We start from the raw sequence: 20,693 nt of genomic DNA, 5'->3' as shown, positions 1-20,693 counted from the left end.
TTTCTCTGCTTGTTTTGTGATTAAAAAACAAAACAAAACACCACCGCCAAATCACCGCAACCTGTAAGGGTGTGCACCTTTGGAGGTAAAGGTGGCAGGCCTTTGCATGGGGAAAGGGGTCCATGCATAATTGAATTGAATTAAAATAACATCAAAAAGGTCGTCCAAAAAGCACACCAAAGAATGTTCTTTCTGGGCCAACTCAGAAAGCTCAAACTGCCCAAGGAGCTGTTCATACAGTTGTACAGAAGAATGATTGAGTCTATCATCTGCACCTCTATCACTGCCTGGTTTGGGTCTGCAACCCAACAAGACGGACACAGACTTCAGAGAGCAATTAGGATTGTAGAAAGAACAATTACTATCAACCTGCCTTCCATGGAAGACCTGTATACTGCAAGAGTCAAAAAGAAGGCTGTGAAAATATTTACAGATCCCTCACATCCCGGATATAAACTGTTTCAACTCCTTCCCTCAAAAGGGAAGGTGGACCTTTCTGCACACCAGAACAACTAGACACAAGGACAGTTTTTTTCCTGAAAACCATCTGCTAAACAAATAATTCCTTCAACCCTGTCCAACTATGATAAAGTCTGCACTACTATTACTGTTGATCTTCTCAACACTTATCACCCATCCCCTCCCACTTGTGATTGTAGGACTGTAACTTTGTCGCTTGTGTTCTTACGATTTATGTGGACTGTTTCCTAGTATGATTTTATTGCTTATTGTATCCTGTGACTAACATTAAGTGTTGTACGTTATGATTCTTGATTCTTAACGACTGTACCTTTTCTTTTATGTATGCTGAGAGTATTTGCACCAAAGACAAATTGCTTGTGTGTCCAATCACACTTGGCCAATAAAGAGTTCTATTGAATTCTTTGTTGTCACTGTACATATATACACAGTATACACATACAATGAAATTCACCTAACATCCAGAGACCAGACTCAACACGCATACATACATGACAATCCCCAAACACCTCCCCACCCGCCAAAATTCCCCGCCTCCTAAAAACACACAAGCATCCACACAACAGACCAAGTAATACTGTCCCTAAGCCCCTTACCCCAGCCCAGGGGCTCCAGGGAAGGAAACCTTGGTAGGTTCCAAGGGGGAATGGAGGGGGCAAAGGAGGTTGGTCCAGTCCAGCCCTCAAAGTCCTTCTTGATCTGAAAGGACTGTTTGGGACTCACCTCTCAACAGGTGAGAAGAAGGTTCCTGGCATAGAGAGAGGCTGGATGGATTGGGGGAGGTGGTTGCAAGAAAGAGGTGGTGGGGGTGGGTGGGGAGCTGGCTTGGGGAAAACTAGAGTTGGAGGGGACCTTGTAGGTCATCTAGTCCAACCCAAGCCGGAGACCCTACACCATTTCGGACAGATGGCAATCCAATCTCTTCTAGGTCCAAAACAGTTAGGGATAAATACGGAGAACTAACAGGGGCAAGAGAGAGAGCCCAAATCTTAGGAAAAGCAGAAAGGTCCACCTGGAGCCAGGAAGAGATCAAGTGCCCCTAAATGGGTAGATCTAAAAGTCTCTCTCTCTCTCTCTCTCTCTGTGTGTGTGTGTGTGTGTGTGTCTTAGCAATGAGAAGGGGGGCGAGCGATCCGAGCAGGCACGATCCGATCCGATCCGATCTCTCTTGGCCGGGCTCCCGCTTCGGGGGTGGGGCTCAGCCAGGCCCGGTTGGGGCGGCGAGAGGGAATTCTCGCCTGGCGGGGGCGTCCCTGGCGGTCGCGGGAGGCGCTGCGGGCGGGCGGGCGGAGTGGCGGGGGGGCGTGGAGGCAGCCACATGACCGGAGCGGGCCGCCTCCAGCTCCGCTCGGCTACAAATTGCAAGCCTGGCGGCGGCTGGAGCCACCGACCGTCTTGCTCGCTTTCCTGGGTTGCAGCTGCCACCTCCTCCTCCTCCTCCTCCGACGCCGCCACCGCTGCTCCTGGCGCGGGCATTGCATCGGCGGCCGCGTGGGCGCGATGGGCGTGCGGCGCTGGCTGCTGTTGCTGTTGCTGCTGCTGCTGCTGCTGTGCCTGGCGCTCGGCTCGGCCTCCGGAGGTGGGTGGCTCTTTTGGCCCGTGGGGAAGCGCCCACGGGGGCTGCTGCCGTCGGGGCGCCGTCTGCCCGGGGGATGGAGACCCTGGCAGGCGGGCTGGCAGAGGCAAAGACGGTCCCCCTCGACCTGCCTCCAGCGAAGGCACCGCCTGCTCGCCTCAGCTCCCGGCCGGCCGGCTGGCCGCTCTTCCTCTCCTCTCTCCCCCGTCCCGCGGAGGGCAAAAGGGAGCCGGGGACAGCCTGGGTGGGAAGGAAGGAGGGAGCCGTCCCGCTTCCAGCCCAGCTCCTCTTGCATGGTCTAGGACGGCTCTCCTGCCCGAGCCAGGCGTGGGGGCTGGACTAGAAGACCTCCAAGGTCCCTTTCAGCTCTTAACTCTCTTCTTGCTGCTTCCAAAGGGCCTGTAAAAAGAGGAGTCTCGACCTGTTGAATGCCTGCCTTTCGCGGGATTGGGGAAGGGAGCGGGGACCGGGCTTGGAAAGGGGAAGGCAGACTCCGAGCGGGCGGCGGGGACTCCAGCAGGCACCTGCGGCGCAGCCAGGTAACGGGGGAAGCCCGTCCCGGAGGGAGACGCGGGCGCCGGCCCAGCGGAGCCAGACACGTCCCTCTCTTGGCGATGGGGCCAGGAATAGGGCGGCTCTCCTCCCGGGCTCGTTGCAGCTGGAGGAAAGCTCCGCCGGTCCTAGAGACAAGCTAGAACAACAGAGTTGGAAGGGGCCTTGGAGGTCATCTAGTCCCACCCACCCCGCTCCAGCAGGTGAGTCTATGCCAAAGATCAGTCTCTACCTAGGATCGAACTCACAGCCTCCTGATTGTCAGGCGAGAGCTCCACTTGCGGGGTAAGCGGGGGTGGGGAATGCCAGGCGGGCCTGGGATCGGCCTTAGCGAGAACCCGGGTGTGGGGGGAAGGTACCTCTGAGCCTGTGCAGAGCGCGCTCGGCGCGTTCCTTCCGCGCGCGTGCCTTGGAGGGAGGCGGAAAGCCTGGACCGCCAAGCCTCCTGTTTTCTCCTTCCCTCCTTCGTCGTTTCGCTTTTGTGACCTTCACGCCCTTCGCCCGGCTCTCTTCTCCGACCTTTCGATCCCTCCTCCACGCCGTTGCTATGTTTGGGATCCCCGGCGATCCTTTTTTTTTTTTTTTGACCAGGCGCTTCGCGACAGAAGCTGCAGCGATGGAGATGAAACGCGCCCATTGCGCGCCGGCCTTTCCAAAGCAATTTGAGGGGGCGGGGGGGTGGTCACAGCACGCCACCCTTGCCTGGGAGGCCTTTGGCGTGTGTGTGTCTGTGTGTGTGTGTGTCTGTGTCTGTGTCCGTGTGTGTCCTTTTCCTCTGCTGGCTCCTGTCACTCAAGGTGGAGGATCGCAAGCTGGCATGCGGGACGCATCGCAATCCTTCACTGAATGTGCCCCCCTGTGTCGGATTTCAAATGTGCTGCGTAAATATGCCACTTAGAATTCTAACCCGTTCCAGTCCCTGTGCATTTTTCACGCTGGCCCAGTTTGGACTGTCTGATTGATGTTAAGCTTGGTTAAAAAAGACAGCTAGGATTTCACCTGGGCAGGTGACTCTCCTTCCCCCTAACTCTTTTATGTTTCTCCACACAGCCGGAATCCAAATTCATCTTGGGGCTGATTACAGTTTAGCATTTGGGAGAGGGGGGACGTGTGAGAAAGGATCAGAATTGGCACACTTTTAAGATTTCAAACCCCTGCTTGAAGTTAGTTGCCTTTAAAAGTCCCAGCTGGTTCCCAGCCCATTTTCCTAGAGTGGATGAAATAGAATAATGTATTTAATTAAAGGTATCATTGGAGATTTCCGCTTTGTCTGGCTTGGTCCTGCGAGGCTGAGGAAAGATGAACAATGCGAGATTTTTAAAAATGTATATCTTAATGTTAAACTAAGATAAAGGTGGGGAAAGGTGAATGGGTGGGGAAATCTTATTAGAATTAAATAGCAATATATCTGATGTGTTCTGGATTATTTAAGAATGTTTGTGCCAGACCTTTACATTGGCGCAAACAAAGTCCTTGTTTAATGACTGCCTTATTTAATGACCAGTCGCAGTTGTGACAGTGACGAAAAGATAACCTTAAAAACCAATCTTCTCATGTATAAAGCTGAAGTAAAATGGCAGTGTTTTAATTTAATTAATTAGGGACTGCTTTGCTTAGTGACCTAGTCCCAGTTGTCGCTAAACAAGGACTACCCGTATTGCAACGACTCCTATTTTGCAAACGAGGAAGTGAATGAATAGTAGAAGTGAGAGATGAACTCGGGGACCTGCCTGGTTGCTGTATTCCTGCAAGGGCTTACTTGTGTGTAAATCCCACCAGATGTAGTAATTGGGCACTGATCTCTTTTCTCCAAAGTCCTTGGCTGGCTTTTTATAGCTGGCTTCTCTGATAGAGAAAGGTGGCCCTTTGGAATTTGGGCACAAAATGATCGGGAGTTGCAGCACTCAAAAACTGGGTGGTTCAGAATCCCGGCTGCCAGGAGGAAGAAACAGCATTTGAAGCAGAAGAGAAAAAGGGTTGGATTTTAGTCCAGGGTTGGGAAAAAAAACACAAAAGTGATATAAATGTGATACTTAACAAGGAAAAACAGGATATTTTTGCATGCGGCGAGGCCAGCAAACTCCTGCATTAGCAAGTCCTTGCAACAGGCTCTCCAAATCTTTGCTGGTCAGCCTGTGCAGACGAGGCCTTGGCTTGTGAAAACCTGCTGGATTCCGTGCAGGGTTCCCCCTTGGGGTGCGGTTGTGGGCCTGCCTCTGTCTTTCAGCAAAGCTGCCCTGTTGTAGCTTGGAGTTGCAAAGCAAGAGTAAGGGGCCTTGGTATTTGTGACCTGGCTTGGAACAGGTCACGGCTGATTTCTCTCAGGCAGCCTTGCCTTGCCTTCAGACCAGTGGTCAGATTCAAAAATATTTTTTTACTACCAGTTCTGTGGGCGTGGCTTGGTGAACGTGGCAGGGGAAGGATAGTGTAAAATCTCCAATCAGACGTGATATTTTCCGGTTCTCCGAACTACTCAAAATGTCCACTACCGGTTCTCCAGAACTGGTCAGAACCTGCTGAATACGCACCTCTGCTTCAGACCAAGCTTGGTTGAAGATGGTTGAGATATAACTCCTGTGACAGAATAACAGAGTTGGAAGGGACCTTGGAGGTCTTCTAGTCCAACCCCCTGCTTGGGCAGGAAACCCTACATCACTTCAGACAAATGATTATCCAGAATCTTTTTTAAAAACTTCCAGTGTTGGAGCATTTACAACTTCTGGAGGCAAGTTGTTCCACTGGTTAATTGTTCTCACTGTCAGGAAATTTCTCCTTAGTTCTAAGTTGCTTCTTTCCTTGATTAGTTTCCACCCATTGCTTCTTGTCCTGCCCTCAGGTGCTTTGGAGAATAGCTTGACTCCCTCTTCTTTGTGGCAGCCCCTGAGAGATTGGAACACTGCTATCATGTCTTCTTCTAGTCTTCTTTTCATCAAACTAGACATACCCAGTTCCAGCAACCGTTCTTCATATGTTTTGGCCTCCAATTACCCTAATCCTCTTTGTTGCTCTTCTCTGCACTCTTTCTAGAGTCTCACCATCCTTTTTTACATCGTGGTGACCAAAAAGGGACGCACTATCCCATTTCCTATAGGTTTGAAAGCGCCAGCATTGGAGGGCTATTAAAGGTTCCGGCTTATTAATTAAAATGGGTTGATGATGTGCTGAATGAAGAGGCTCCCTCCTGTGGCTTCAGAGGGAGGTGAGAAACGCCTGCACATGATGTACATTTGAACAGAGTGAATCAGGGCACGGGTGTCTGTCTGCAGGAGGCAAGGAAGGGCGAGTAATGCCCCCAAACATCTCGTAGCATTGCACAAACGGCACACATTATGTAATTTGCCTGACGTGACACACGTGTGTGTGTGTGTGTGTGTGTGAGATCCCTGGGGCTTGTGCCAGGCAGGTGGGGGGGCAGGAAGAGAGAGGACATTCTATGGGCTGTGAATTTGGGAGGGCACCCTAGAATTTTTTTTTCCAGGACCCCAAGCTTTCAACCCTCAGGAAGATGCACAAGGCTGTGGGGTTTGATGTCTCGTCACAGTTCCAGGTCACGTTTGCAAAAACCATGAAGAAATCTACAGCTCTTTGAAGGACTTGAAAGATGGAGGAGTCTAATCCACACAAAGGCTTAACCCCTTCACAAAACTGGTTCGTCTTTACGGTGTTGCAAGTCTTGTTAGTTTAAGCCGCTTTCGTCCAGGGAGCTTAAAAGTTTGGAGGGTGAAAGTGCGCGTAATTGGGAGTTGCACCTTCTAACGCAGCTTAGCATGGAACAAGAGGGTGATTGGATTGCTGTAGATCAGGTTGGATTCACACCAGAGGTGGTCTTCAGCCGGTTCTGACCAGTTCTGGAGAACTGGCAAGGGAAATTTTGAGTAGTCTGGAGAACCGGCAAATCCCACCTCTGACTGGCCCCACCAACCCCATCTATTCTCTGCCTCCAGAGTCCCAGCTGATTGTCTGGGTCTTCTTTTGTTGCCTTGCACAGGAGAACGGAGCTGGAAAGCAGGTTAGTGGGGTGGGGAGGGAATGGGGATTTTGCAGTATCCTTCCCCTGCCACGTTCACCACGCCTACCAAGACATGCCACACTCACCAAGCCACGCCCACAGAACCAGTAGTAAAAATTTTTGAATCCCACCACTGACTTACACGCCACATTAACCAGCTCTCTTTGGCTTTCACAAAGCCTGTTAGGGGAACTCGGCTAATGGTGGCTTATTTATTCAGTCAACCATGGGCTAAGTCATTGCTTAGTGTGAATCTGTCACTATATACAGGGTGATACAGTTGCTTTCATGCTCCCTTCTTAGCAGTGGTGGGATTCAAAAATTTTTTACTACCGGTTTTGTGGGTGTAGCTTGGTGGGTGTGGCAGGGGAAGGATAGTGCAAAATCCCCATTCCCTCCCCACCCCACCAACCTGCTTTCCAGCTCCGTTTTCCTGTGCAGGGCAACCAAAGGAGATCCATCCGATCAACTGGGACTCAATGGGAGACAGAGACTAGAGGAGGGCGGTGCCAGTCAGATGTGGGATTTGCTGGTTCTCTGAACTATTCCACATTTCCGCTACCGGTTCTCCAGAACTGCACCTCCCAGAATTCCCCAACCAGTGAATTTAAAGAAGGAAGTGGGTTTAAGCAACCTCCCAGCCACCCTCAGAGAAAAACGGAATTTCGATTCCAGAAAGGAAACCTGTTTGGTTCTACAGAAATTAAGGCCCGTTTCCCTGCATTGCATCAATGGTTACATGGACCCCCGAGGCTGGACTATATCATTGTATTGTTGTCCTCATTTCAGCTGAGATTGCTCCTGCTGGCCCTTGGCTTTACAAAAAAGGGGAAAAAAAGAAGCCAGCCTCTGAAGATGTGGTCAGCAACATGTTGAGTGGGGCCTTGCCCGTCGGCCTTTGTTGACAGGAACTGGATTCTCTTCCTTCTCTCCCCCCACTCCGCCCCCAATCACAGCCCAGACAAAGCGCTTTTCATGCCAGGAACAAATCCCATCCTGTCAAGGCTGCAGGGCTGCAAGAACCTAAGCCGACCCAAGTGCCATCTCTGCTGCAGGACAGCCTCTCATGCCAGGATGGCCAGCCATCGCTTGGGGATGTGTTTCTGTTGAGATAGCCTGGTTGGACAGGTTGCCCCACTAGAATTGAAGGGGAATATTTGTAGCTCAGGGGTCCTTGGTGCTCTCTGAGCTGGGTGGTTTTCTTGCAGATGTTTCATAGCCCAAGTAGGTAACATCATCAGTGTTAGTAGGGAGAGGAGGAGGAGGAGGAGGAGGAGGAAGAAAAACTGTGGGGTCCTTGGTGCTCTCTGAGCTGGGTGGTTTTCTTGCAGACGTTTCATAACCCAAGTAGGTAACATCATCAGTGTTAGCAGAGGGAGGAGGAGGAGGAGGAGGAGGAAGGAAGAAGAGAACTGTGGGATCCCTGGGCTTGCTGGTTTTCTTGCAGACATTTCATGACCCAACTAGGTAACATCATCAGTGTTAGTAGGGAGAGGAGGAGGAGGAAAAGGACTGTGGGGTCCTTGGTGCTCCCTGGGCTTGCTGGTTTTCTTGCAGACGTTTCATGACCCTAATTAGGTAACACCATCAGTGCTAGGGAGTGTGGGCTTTCCTCCCTGTTTATATTCAGATAAACAACCTAACAGAAAACAAGGCCCCAATCAAGGAACTACCAAGGACAAAGCCACTACCAAAACTTGCAAAGTATTGAATATAAACAGGGAGCAGACCCCACACTCTCTAGCACTGATGATGTTACCTACTTGGCTCATGAAATGTTTGCAGGAAAGCCACCAAGCTCAGAGAGCAACAAGGACCCCACAGTCGCCCTCCTCCTCCTCCTCCTCCTCCTCCTCCTCCTCCTCTCCACTCCTAGCACTGATGATGTTACCTACTTGGGTCATGAAATGTTTGCAAGAAAACCACCAAGCTCAGAGAGCAACAAGGACCCCACAGTCCTCCTCCTCCTCCTCCTCCTCCTCCTCCTCCTCCTCCTCCTCCTCCTCCTCCTCCTCCTCCTCCTCCTCCTCCTCCTCCTCCTCCTCCTCCTCCTCCTCCTCTCCACTCCTAGCACTGATGATGTTACCTAGTTGGGTCATGAAACATCTGCAAGAAAGCCACCAAGCCCAGAGAGCACGAAGAATGTCTCAATGAAAGGGATGTCCTACTGATTGAGAATTGAGGGAGTTGAACTCCCGCAAGGCTGGAGCTCCAATTCGAAGAAAGTTCTTCTGTTTTTTCAAGCTGGTGCAAACTTGTGTATTTTTCCTGACTAGCCTGGCCTTTGTTCCCCATGGTGTTTATTTGCCATTTTCTCGCTGGGGAGTGTAAAGACCTTGACCTCTGGAAAAGGCCCGGTGTATTTATGAAGTTGAATCAACAGCAACAGTTGGCATTTCATGAGCTTTGTGACAGCTGGCACAGCCTAGACGAGCCAAGGGAAATCCAGGGGTTGGAAGGGCCCGAAGCTGAAAGATACGGTCAAGATTCAGACTAACGTAACATCCAGGAAATACTTCATTGCTGAATTGGTCCGGTTAGGGACAATTCAGGAAACAAAGCCACCTGAGGGTTGGGCCCTATGCCATGACTACTGGAAGGTTGGTCTCAAAAAAAGGCTGGAAGAGCCAGCCTTGGGTTCAGGATGTAGTGAATCCCTGGGGTTTGAGTGCGGGAAAACATGCGTGAAAGTGAGGGTATAGAGATAGCAATGGGAAAATTTGCTGGGGGACGGGCAAGATTTCCTATGGGATCTCTTAGGTCTGGAGCAGTGGTGGGATTCGATGATTTTTACTACCGGTTCTGTGGGCATGGCTTGGTGGGCATGGTGTGGCTTGGAGGGTGTGGCTTGATGGGCGTGGCAGGGAAAGGATACTGCAAAATCTCCATTCCCTCCTGTACTGAGTATTGCAGCGTAAATTCAGCGCCAGAAAAGTAAACACAGATGGCTGAGGCTTCATTTAACTTCTTTATAAACATGTCAAGTAAATTTTACAATACCAGTTGTGGATTTCTCCACCATGGAGCAAACTCAAACAGAAGCAGACATGTCGCAGGCTCAGAGCAGAACAGTGAACATGTCAGGAGCTCAGAAACAGACGATCAGTTTCACTTTAGTTCAGCAGGCAAGCAAGACAGACAGACAGCAGAGGAGAGAAGCAGCTTCATTTTCAATAGACAGACTCAGAGCTCAACAGAGCTTCAGAGCTTAATACAGAGCCACACCTAGGCTACTTCGAGTTTCAGTTTCCAAACAGTCCTCATTGGCTGACTTCGTTGCTATGCCTATTCATTGCCTGACCTGGTTACCATGCTCTATTCCAGTTCATGAATATACTCTTGACACCTCCCCACCTCACTAACCTGCTTTCCAGCTCCGTTCTCCTATGCAGGGCAACCAAAGAAGACCCAGCCGATCAGCTGGGACTCGGGAGGTGGAGAAGAGATGGGGTTGGCGGGGCCAGTCAGAGGTGGCGTTTGCCGGTTCTCCAAACAACTCAAAATTTCCTCTACTGGTTCTCCAGAACTGGTCAGAACTGGCTAAATACCACTTCTGGTCTGGAATCAGTGACTAGATTCACACACAGGTAGCCCTTTGACTTCATGACTGGTCCTTTAGCGATCATTCAAATTTACAACAGCCCTGAAACCAGGGACCTATGACCAGCATTTATGAAAGTTGCAGCATCCCCAGGGTCACATGATTAGAATTTGAGTGCTTGGCAACAGGTGTGTATTTATGATGGTTTATGACAAAGGTCTTGACAGCTTTAAGACTTGTGGATTCCAACTCCCAGAATTCCTCCTCCAGTCATGTTAGCTCAGGAATTCTCGGAGTTGAAGTCCACAAGTCTTAAACTTGCCAAGTTTGAAGACCCTTGTGATAGATGATAGATAGATAGATTGATAGATAGGTAAATAGGTAGGTACGGAGAGAGAGATGATAGATAGATAGATAGATAGATAGATAGATAGATAGATAGATAGATAGATAAATAGGTAGGTACGGAGAGATAGATAGATAGATAGATAGATAGATAGATAGATAGATAGATAGATAAATAGGTAGGTACGGAGAGATAGATAGATGATAGATAGATAGATAGATAGATAGATAGATAGGTAAATAGGTAGGTACGGAGAGAGAGAGAGATAGATAGATAGATAGATAGATAGATAGATAGATAGATAGATAGATAGATAGATCGATCAGGGGTCTTCAAACTTGACAGCTTTTAAGACTTGTGGACTTCAACTCCCAGAATTCCTCCTCCAGTCATGTTAGCTCAGGAATTCTGGGAGTTTGAAATCTACAAGTATTAAACTTGCCAAGTTTGATGTAGTGTCCAGGGTCATGCCATCATCATTTGAGACCTTCCCAACTGGCTTCCAACAAAGTCAATGGAGGAACATGGGTTTGCTTAATGATTACACCATTTAACCGTGGTTTGCTTAAAACTTAAATCACAGTTAAAGCTGCTTAACTGTGGTAGAAAAGGCCATACAGTTGGGTGCAGACCCACTTAACGACCACTTTGCTTAGCCACATAAATCCTGATCGTCTCTGGAGCTTCTCCATCATCCAGATCATGGTTGTCCCAAAGGCAACAGGATCAGGGCAAGACAGTTGGCAACGAATCCTGGCTTCTAAGTTAAGTGGTGAAGGCTTCTGACTCTTGAAAAACAGCCTCCAATCTCTGTAACAGTGTGTGGTTTTGCACATTGTTGGGTGTGATATGCATTCATCCGATTCCTTCTCTGTTTTTTAGGAAACAAGATTGTGTACCTTAACCAGAGATTCTGGGGCTTGGAGGCAAACAAGGGCCAACTTCTTAACATTGTTGTGTTGGAAACCAAAGTGTTGCAAGCTGGAAGAACCTGGCTTGTTTTATTGCCCAACATAAGGATTAAAGGAATGGGCTTCTCAGCCAGGTTGTAGCTTCCTTGCAGTTTAGGAAGGGCAGCAAGCCGTCAAGAATCTTGAATGGAAACCCAGTGTAATATAGGTTTCAAGCCCATAACTCTGAAACTTTGAACTCTAAAACCTAAATTTTGTAATTTTAAACCCCCAAAGAATCTGGGAACGGAAACCGGTCACCTGGATTACAAAAATAAAATAAAAAATAAAAATAAATCAGGAAGAGCACAACTCACTCTGCTCCCATGTCTTGCACGTTTGTTGGGTCCCTAGACTTCTTGTTCCAGAGAAGAATGTAGCTGCTCTTGCTTTGGCCTTGCAGCTAACTGTGGAGCAACCATGTTTGAGGTTGAAGGGAGAAGAAGTATGATGGGGGGATGTAAGGCAAAGAGAAGAGGGGCTCAGCTGAGCTGGTGAGTTCCAAAGATCTTCCGAGGCATCTCAGAAATATCTGGGAGATCTCAAGAGATTTCTGTCCTCAAGATCTGGAAGAAATATCAGTCGAGACAGTGAGGACAATCAACCAGTGGAACAGCTTGCCTTCAGAAGTTGTGGGAGCTCCATCATTCGAGGCTTTGGAGAAGAGACTGGACAGCCATTTGTCTGAAATAGTATAGGGTTTCCTGCCTGAGCATGGGGTTGGACTAGAAGACCTTCAAGTTCCCCCCCAACCCTGTTATTCTGTTACTTTCTCTGCTTTTTGATGCATAGAGGGAAGGACCTCGTGGCATAGAAGACGGTTGCAGGAACTCGGTATGGCTAGTCTACTGAAGAGATGGAAGAGAAGGACTAGGGGAGACAGGATAGCAGTCTTCCAATATATGAGGGGCTGTCAGAGTGGAGGGAGGGTCAAGCTATTTTCCAAGGCACCTGGAGGCCAGACAAGGAATAATGGATGGCAACTGATCAAGGAGAGATTCAGAAATAAGAAATATGGAGAAATTTTCTGACACTGAGAACAACCAACCAATGGAACAAAAGTTGCTTTGGGAAGTTGTGGGAGCTTCCTCAGTGGAAGCTTTCAAGAAGAGACTGAGCTGCCATTTGTCACAAATGCCGTAGGGTCTCCTGCTTGGGCGGGGAGTTGGACTAGATGACCTATAAGGTCCCCTCCCTCAAAATGGTTTCCTCCGGGAAAATATAGAGGCGAGGACCTTTCCAACTCTGTTAATCTGTAATCTTCTCCTTCTCCCCAAACATAGGGCTTTTTCTAGGAACCAGAGTTCCTTGAAGCTTTTATTCTTTTTTTAAGAAAAAAAAATCTCTTCTGCCCTTCCCACTGTAGTGGGAAGATGACATCAGAGCAACGAAATCCAATGAGGAACCAGTTTTGGTCCTCCGGGACCAAAGACTCCTTTCTAACCAAGTGGGAAGAGCCTCGTCAGGCTCCGGATTGGTGCTGACTAATAAAGAGATCCAGGCCCCTCAGTGATTTACAGAGAGCTGGCAAGCCTTTTCTCTTTTCTATGGTGAAATGAAAGGGCTGGGGACCCTCCTTTCCTTAAAGGCAGCAGTTTTGCCATCCCCCAAGCTGTGAAGGAGGACCGGAGGGAAATCTCTAAAGCGGAAAGATCGGGTGGAAGGGATTGTGTGGAAGGTGCTGACCGAGGAGACAAAATCTGTGGTACTTTTTATAACTCTTCTCTTTCCTGTCCAGCCACGACAGTCCAAAGTGGATTTATGCAGCGCAAAGACCTCCGTTTGCTTGTCTTTTCCGCCTAAAATGTGCTGGCCCGCTACTGTTTGCAGACCATATGCCTGTCACTTAAACGCTGGCCTTACCATTTTGGTTCTAACTATCACTATTGGATATCAAAGCTGGACCGATGGAAAAGAGAATTATTTTTATTCAGAGATCTTTGCAGTGGGGGCGACATTTCACCCATGCCAGGAATCTTTAGCTGAGCATCAGCAACTGAGAGAGAAAAAAAAAACTTGCATTGACAAATACTCTTTTGTAAAAGGGCCCAGCAGAGATTATACTACCTGAGACTTCTCAGAAAACAAGTGAATGAAAAGCTGCTAGTGACCTTGTACCGCTGCACTATAGAGAGCATTTTAACTTCCTGCACCTCTGTATGGTTTGCCAATTGCAGAGGGGCAGATAGGACAGCACTCCAGAGGGTTAATGTTATTGCCCAGAGGATCATGGGTTGCCCTCTCTCCTCTTTGGAAGAGCTTTATAGCTCCTGCTGCCCTAAGAAAGTTCAAAGCATCCTTAAAGATAGGAAGCATCTCATCCTGGGCACCCCTTTTTTTTAACTATTACCATCTCGCAGATGGTACAGGATAATAAAAACAAGGACAAATAAGCTGAAAAACAGCTTCTATCCCAGGGCAGTAACTCTATTGAATTCTACTGTACAATGCAATATTATTGCAATATCAGGGGTTTCCCATTCAATTGTATAGAATGCGAAGGAGGTGTGTTTGTCTTTTATTTTTATAGTTATAATGTACACTGAAGATGGCATTTAATTTCATTGTACGAGGTGCAAATGACAATAACGATATGTGTGTTGCCTCTTACTTGTGTTTTTCATGTATTTTTTAAAAGAAAAATCCTGAGTAGCAGTGCCCTAATATCATCAAAGACTAGTTTTTTCTCTTAGCTACAAAAAACGACCGGTTGTTTTTGGCACACGCTTTTGGGAGCTCGAATACAGGATGACTAGATATACCATCAACATTGGCCTATGCAGGCACATTAAATTTATTATTATGGCCGTTAAAGGTTAACCAGATGCTTGAAACTGTCAGTAGGGCTATGATGAGTGCTTGGACGCCAGAAGACCTTGCGAGACTTTGATATCAAAGTAAAATGCAACTTCTGCCCGCCTACCATGGCACTTCCAATACGTGGTCTCATGTGTCAACTATTTGCAGTTATTGGGGTGGGGGCGGGGGCAAGAACAATGTACAAATTTGGTCAACTTCTTCCATAAAACCACCATCTGTTTGGCAGACGATGATAGTAGGGTTGCGTATGAAATGAAAGCTCACTGAAAAATCGACATGAATCTTCAGAAGTTGTGATTGCTCCATCACTGGAGGTTTTTTTTTCTTTAAAAAAAGAAGAGATTGGACAGTCATTTGTTTGGAAGTGTATAGAGCCGTGATGGCGAACCTATGGCATGTGTGTCAGAAGTGTCACGCGAGAGATCACCTGAAGTATGCCCATTGCACATGTGTGCACACCGCCCACCCATCAGCGGATTGTCGGGTATCTGGTGCTCATGCATAGAAGCGTGGAAGTGCGTGGGAGACATGGGCGCATGCACAGAGATGCGCAGGGGGTGTGCACAGAGGTGTGTGGCATAGGCAGGGGGATCGTGCATGCATGCGCAGAGGTGCATGGCTCATAGGGGTGTGTGCACGCAAGCGCAGGGGCTGTGCCTCCTCCCCACGTGCATTGCTTTCTGAGTGGTGGCACATGAGCACGCATGCACAATTTTCGGCATGGGAGCCCCAAAAGATTAGCCACCACTGGTATAGAGTCTCCTGCTTAAGCAGAGGGGTGGACTAGAACAGGGGTCGCCAACCTTTTGGATCTTAGGGACCACCAAATTCATAATTTTAAATCCCGCGGACCAAGAGAGACCCTGAGAAAATCCCCCCGAAAGTCTGCAGGAAAATTCCCCACCCTGTTTTCCTACTGATAGATCCTTCTTTATTTGGGATTTCAGGATACCGTCTCCAGCTCCATTCTCGAGGTGGGGGGGGGGGAGAGACTTTTGGCTTCATGCAAGGAAAGCAGCAGAAGCAGCAGAAGTCTTTCTTTCTCTCCCCCAAACTCCGCCTCTTGGAGCAAGGAGGCCTTGCAGGGTCCCAAAGACTCATTTCTGGCAGAGTTTGGGGGAGAGAAAGAAAGACTTTTGCTGCTTTCCTTGCGTGCAGCCAAAAGCAGAAGAAGAAAGAAGTGGAAAGTAGCAGCCCGGTGGCCAAGCCAGGCACGTGGGTTGATAGGGGCAAGTTCCCCCCCCCTCCGCCCTTTCCCCCCTCCCCTCACTACCTCATGTTGTTCGCAATGCAAGCGACGCAAGCCTTGTGTTCCCGCGTAGCCTGGATTAATTACTTTGGGGGGTGCTTTGGGGGTGATATTTCTCTGAGGACCACCAAATTTTTCTCACAGACCACCGGTGGTCCCTGGCTCACTGTTTGGTGACCACTGGACTAGAAGACCACCAAGGTCCCTTCCAACCTGTTATTCTGTAAGAATGCATACATGAATGAGTCGGGTTCCAGAATCTTCCGCTCCAGACATGCGATCGTCGGCTGGCAGTCTTGAACAAAACCTGGAATTCTAGAATTTGGGTGGGGGGGCGGAGGAGTCTAAATGGACCAACTCCCCATGTAAAGAAACCATTCCCACCGTCGCCTCATTCCTTGTCTTCCTGCAGGTCCAGTCTCTGAAGCAAGTGATGGGAAGGAGCTCCTGGAAGGACAGGACGTGAACATGGCACACCCCAAAGTGGTCCGGAGTGTTGGGGGGCACCGGCACAATGCCTGGCGGAGGTATCGCCGTCCTCGCCCTCGTCTTTCACATAAAGGACCCATGCCTTTCTAGCACAGGTAAGAGAGACGGCGGGATGGAAGAGTGATGGAAGAGGAGGGTGCACACCGGGGACATCAGGCATAGATTAAAGACCAAAAAGGGGACATGGTGGCTCAGCGGCTAAGACGCTGAGTTTGTCGATCAGAAAGCTCTGCAGTTTGGTGGTTCGAATCCCTAGCACCATGTTTTTTTTTCTAGAAGTCTGCTCAGGGGCTAAGACACTGAGCTTGTCGATCAGAAAGTTCAGCGGTTCGAATCCCTAGCGCCATGTAATGGAGTGAGCTCCCGTTACTTGTCCCAGCTTCTGGCAACTTAGCAGTTCAAAAACACGTTAAAAAATGCATGTAGAAAAATAGGGACCCCTTTGGTGGGAAGGTAACAGCGTTCCGTGCACCCTTGGCGTTTAGTCCTGCCGGCCACATGACCATGGAGACGTCTTCGGACAGCGCTGGCTCTTCGGCTTTGCAATGGAGATGAGCACCGCCCCCTAGAGCTGGGAACGACTAGCTTGTGCGCGAGGGGAACCTTTACTTAAAAGGCCATGAAGGAATCCCTGGGTTGTAGGCTGACAAAGGAAGTTCAGGAAACACCGCAGAAGGTGCCATTCCTAAGACAATTCCATAAGGTTGCCAAACATCCTACATGGAAGTGTCCACAGAGATTCTCAATCGTCCAGGTCGTGGTTGTCCCAGACATGTTTTCTTTCAAAAGGCAGCTGGACTTTTGCTAGAAGTTGTTTCACTTCTCATCCCAAAAGCTCCTGACTGAATGGTGGAGAATGGAAGGATGGAAGGGAAAAATCTTCCAACAAAACAAGGAAGTCCAGTTGTCTTTTGAAAGAAAGCATCTCTGGGGCAACCATGACCTGGACCATGAATCTCCATTGACACTTCCGTGTAGGATGTTTTGCAGCCCTATGGATATGTCCTAATAAGGAGACCTTCTGAGATGTTTTTTGAACTTCCGATTTTAGTCTACAACCCAGGGATCCCTTGGTGATCTTTTGGGATCCTGCATGGCAGTATCCATAAAGTCACCCAGAGTTTCACCTGGAGTTGAACGGTGCCTCAAAGAAAGGAAAGGTACTTTTAAGTACCAGCAACGACAGGTGGTTTACGCATCTTGGACTGGCTCCAGTAGAGCAGTATTGTATTATGGCCCTTCCTGCTATCACAGAAAATCAAGCAGGAAGTGAAGCATGTCCTCCCTTTGGGGGCAGGGATGGTCTGCTAGGGGTTTGCAGAGGTTTGGGAGAGCCCAGGGGTGGGATTCAAATTTTTTAGCAACCGGTTTTGTGGGCTTGGCTTGGTGGTCATGTGACTGGCTGGGTGTGGGCCAATTCAACATCACTCACATTGAAGCATGCACCTCCTTGCTTGGCCTCTCACGACTGTGGGGATGCTGCAACAGTCGTAAGTGTGAAAAATGGTCATAAGTCACTTTTTTCAGTGCCATTGTAACTTTGAATGGTCACTCCACACAAGCAAAATACCAGCAAAGGAAGGAAAAACAACTCCAGAAAAGTTCCTGAGACAGGAAGTCTAGTCCTGCCAAGAATGTAATAAGGGTTAAAGGAGAGGCAGTTTCTGTAAGCAACACCAGAATGTTTCCTTCCTGACTTCCTTACAGGTTTAGGCCAGTAATTTCTTCTAACAATCGGTTCTCCGAACTGCTTAGAATGTTAACAACCGGTTCTAGCAAATAGGTGTGAACCTGTAGAATCCCACCCCTAGGAGACCCCCTAGCTAAGATTCTGTACAGTTCGAAGAACCCCCAAATCCCACTTCTGGCTGGCCCCGCCCAACCCTCCCCTCCTCTCCCAGGAGCCCCCACATGGCCCATTCTGGATGCAAGTAAGTGCAGGGCGCACGCGGAGGCTCAGGGATGGTGAAAAACGGGCCTCCTGGAAGTTCAGGAAGGCCAGAAATGGGCCCATTTCCAGCTTCCAGAGAGCCTCTGGAGTCCGGGGAGGCCGTTTTCACCCTCCTGGAGGCTTGACGAAAGCCTCCGGAGCCCGGGGAGGGCAACCCCCCCTCCCCCCGCTGTAGTGCAGGAGACCAACTAGGCCACACCCATCATGGCTATGCCCACTCAGCCACCGGCAAGAGAACCCTTTGCTAAAATTTTTGAAGCCCACTCCTGCTGTGTGGGCTCCCTTTGTAAGACCCCTTGAAGTCATTTGCGAGTAGCAACGGCTGTCCCCTCCGAGGCCTGCTTGCTGATTTGGGTGAGCCTTTTGGATTCCACAGAGATCATTTGCGGTCTTTATTTCTTCATCTCCCTGGAGAAAAGAAGCCGTGGAAGTTGTCTGGAGAAGTTGCCTTCTCCAGACAACCAAGTCATGCCAAGACAAGGGGGTGTGATGGAGATGGCGGCCGGAGGCTTCCAGAAAGGCTTGGAGAGTCTTCAACTTGCTCTTTCTTTGATCTTTGCAGGATGAAGGACTGCCTGGGAATGACCCGCCCTGTTGTGTCCTCTCTGCTTGATCGACTTTGCTTGCGAAGGGCTTCCATCCATGGCAGAGTTTGAACCAGAGCTGCCTGACCCGGGAAGCCCCAAGAGCGGGAGGGAAAGAGCCTGCGGATCCAGCATTTCCACCTTCTATGGTCTCATGGTGCCTCCTGCTCCAGCTGGTGACACTTCTGTGGCTCTCTCTCTCTCTCTCTCTCTCTCTTCCCACCAGCAGGCAAAGCTGAAAAGGATGCAAGGAGGACCCAGAAGGTGGCTCTGAGTGTAGACAGGAAGGAAGGAAGGAAGGAAGGAAGGAAGGAAGGAAGGAAGGAAGGAAGGAAGGAAGGAAGGAAGGAAGGAAGGAAGGAAAGGAAGGAAAGAAGGAAGGAAGGAAGGAAGGAAGGAAGGAAGGAAGGCGTAGCATCGGCTCTCTGCCTCTTGGCCACGGAAGCTAAGTGGCGGCTGAGAGAACACCCTCATGTCCCCTCCTAGCTGGTTGCAAGGCCTTCTTCCACCAGTGGCGCCCTTGGAGTCCAAGGTCGTTTGGCCAGTGAAAAGCACTTTTGATAGCTCATCAGCAGCCCCTCCCAGGCCCCCCCTGACCTGCCCCCTTTTGCATTCCTCCCATCACAGCATTCCCAAGAGCAGAGTTTCCACAACAGCCCCCAATGCGTTCAACCCCGACGGCTGTATCACCCTTTAGATGCTTAAGCTGAGCTGCTACGTTTCTGTCTGCCCCGCAAGACTTAGGAGACCCGCTGGCAGCGGGTGGGTGGGAAATGAGAACAGACCACAATTGGGGTGTGCTGCATCCTCCTGCCCTTGACCTTCTGCGGGACATCTTGAGAGCCTCCAATCTAGCCTTTTTCAGGGTGAAACAGACTTAGGGACTTCCTGCCCAGCGTCTCTTTAAACAAAACAAACAAACAAAACCCACGTGCTACTTTCTAAAACGTCTTCCCTGCACAAGATCATCCGTCCTTTTCCCCACCTCCCCAAAAAACCTAAGTTTTGCCCAACTTAGATGGGCCCCGTTTCTTATAGTCTTCTCCACCCTTACAGGAACCAGGCCTGGCTAATTTAGGGAAGAGATGGACCAGGGGAGACAGGAGAGCAGTGTTCCAATATTTGAGGGGTGCCACAGAGAGGAGGAAGGGGTCAAGCTGTAGGCCAGACAAGGAACAATGGATGGAAACTGAACAAGGAGAGATTCAACCTGGAAATAAGGAGAAACTTTCTGACAGTGAGAACAATCAACCCATGGAACAGAAGTTGCCTTCGGAAGTTGTGGGAGCTTCATCACTTGAGACTTTCAAGAAGAGATTGGACTCCCATCTGTCAGACATGGTGTAGGGTCTTCCGCTTGGGCAGGGGGTTGGACTCGATGACCTACAAGGTCCCTTCCAACTCTGATTATCTGTTTATCTGTTTACCCTCCATCCTGAGCCAAGGTTACGACCTCTTGTTTGAACCTTACCCTTTCTTTAAATAGTGGCAGCTGCAATGGGCAGGAAGATGAAGTCCCATCGCTCAACCGTCCATAGGGGAAAACAACCCCCCCTCAGAAGTCAAGAATGGACAAGCTACTATTCAGATCGTGTCTTCTTTGGTCAGTGGCCTCCTGCGATGGCACTTCCCTCCTCCCTCTTGCTGAGCTCAGCTAATAAGATGGGCGGTTGTAAACGCAACCAGAGGGAGGTTGCAAACGCAACCGGAACAGGCATGGAAGCTCTTTCGATGCATGCAATATGCTCTATAAGTCGTTTCGTTGCAACTGCATTTTGCCTTGAAGGAACCTTCTCACCAAAGACCTCTAGCTTGGGCTTTAGCACTTGCAAAGCAAAACATCCCCCGGGCTGTAAAAGAATTTGCCCTGTGCTCTTCTTGTTTTGCACTTCTGTGTGTGTGTGTGTGTGTGTGTGTTGGGCCACGGGGAGGAGCTGCGCAGAAGCCTGGTGTGGCAGCTCCCATCTGTGTTATTATTATTTTTTTCCAGGTGGCTTTCCTTTGTAAAGAACACTAATTTATGCCAGCTAGGGATGCCTACTTGCTTAAACCCTTGTTGGTAACTCGGTTACCAGTGTGTGTTTCTGTAAAGGTTTGTTCTATGTAAATATAGCTTTATAATAAAGAGATACGAAAGAAATATAAA

General features: G+C 49.2%; 1 protein-coding gene and 1 long non-coding RNA gene across 2 annotated transcripts in view; one reads left to right on the top strand and one right to left on the bottom strand.

Moving 5' to 3' along the window:
- The window catches only part of LOC148124783 (uncharacterized), a 16,731-nt gene extending 13,527 nt beyond the window's left edge, over positions 1–3,204 (bottom strand). The window contains exon 1 of the long non-coding RNA XR_015745063.1: positions 2,968–3,204. This is a non-coding gene — a long non-coding RNA (uncharacterized LOC148124783). The remainder of the gene's footprint in view (positions 1–2,967) is intronic.
- Positions 1,819–20,693, top strand: APLN (apelin). Its single transcript, XM_087941027.1, has 3 exons — positions 1,819–2,059; positions 15,936–16,107; positions 18,526–20,693. The coding sequence occupies exons 1-2, from the start codon at positions 1,981–1,983 to the stop codon at positions 16,100–16,102; spliced, it is 246 nt and encodes an 81-aa protein (XP_087797153.1). The 5' UTR covers positions 1,819–1,980; the 3' UTR covers positions 16,103–16,107; positions 18,526–20,693.

The sequence above is a fragment of the Pseudonaja textilis genome, chromosome 12, assembly GCF_049901715.1.
Source record: "Pseudonaja textilis isolate UNSWEBS1 chromosome 12, rPseTex1.2, whole genome shotgun sequence".
Lineage (NCBI taxonomy): Eukaryota > Metazoa > Chordata > Lepidosauria > Squamata > Elapidae > Pseudonaja > Pseudonaja textilis.
The sequence above is the reverse complement of the archived record's forward strand: the minus strand, read 5'-3'. Positions and strand labels throughout refer to the sequence as shown.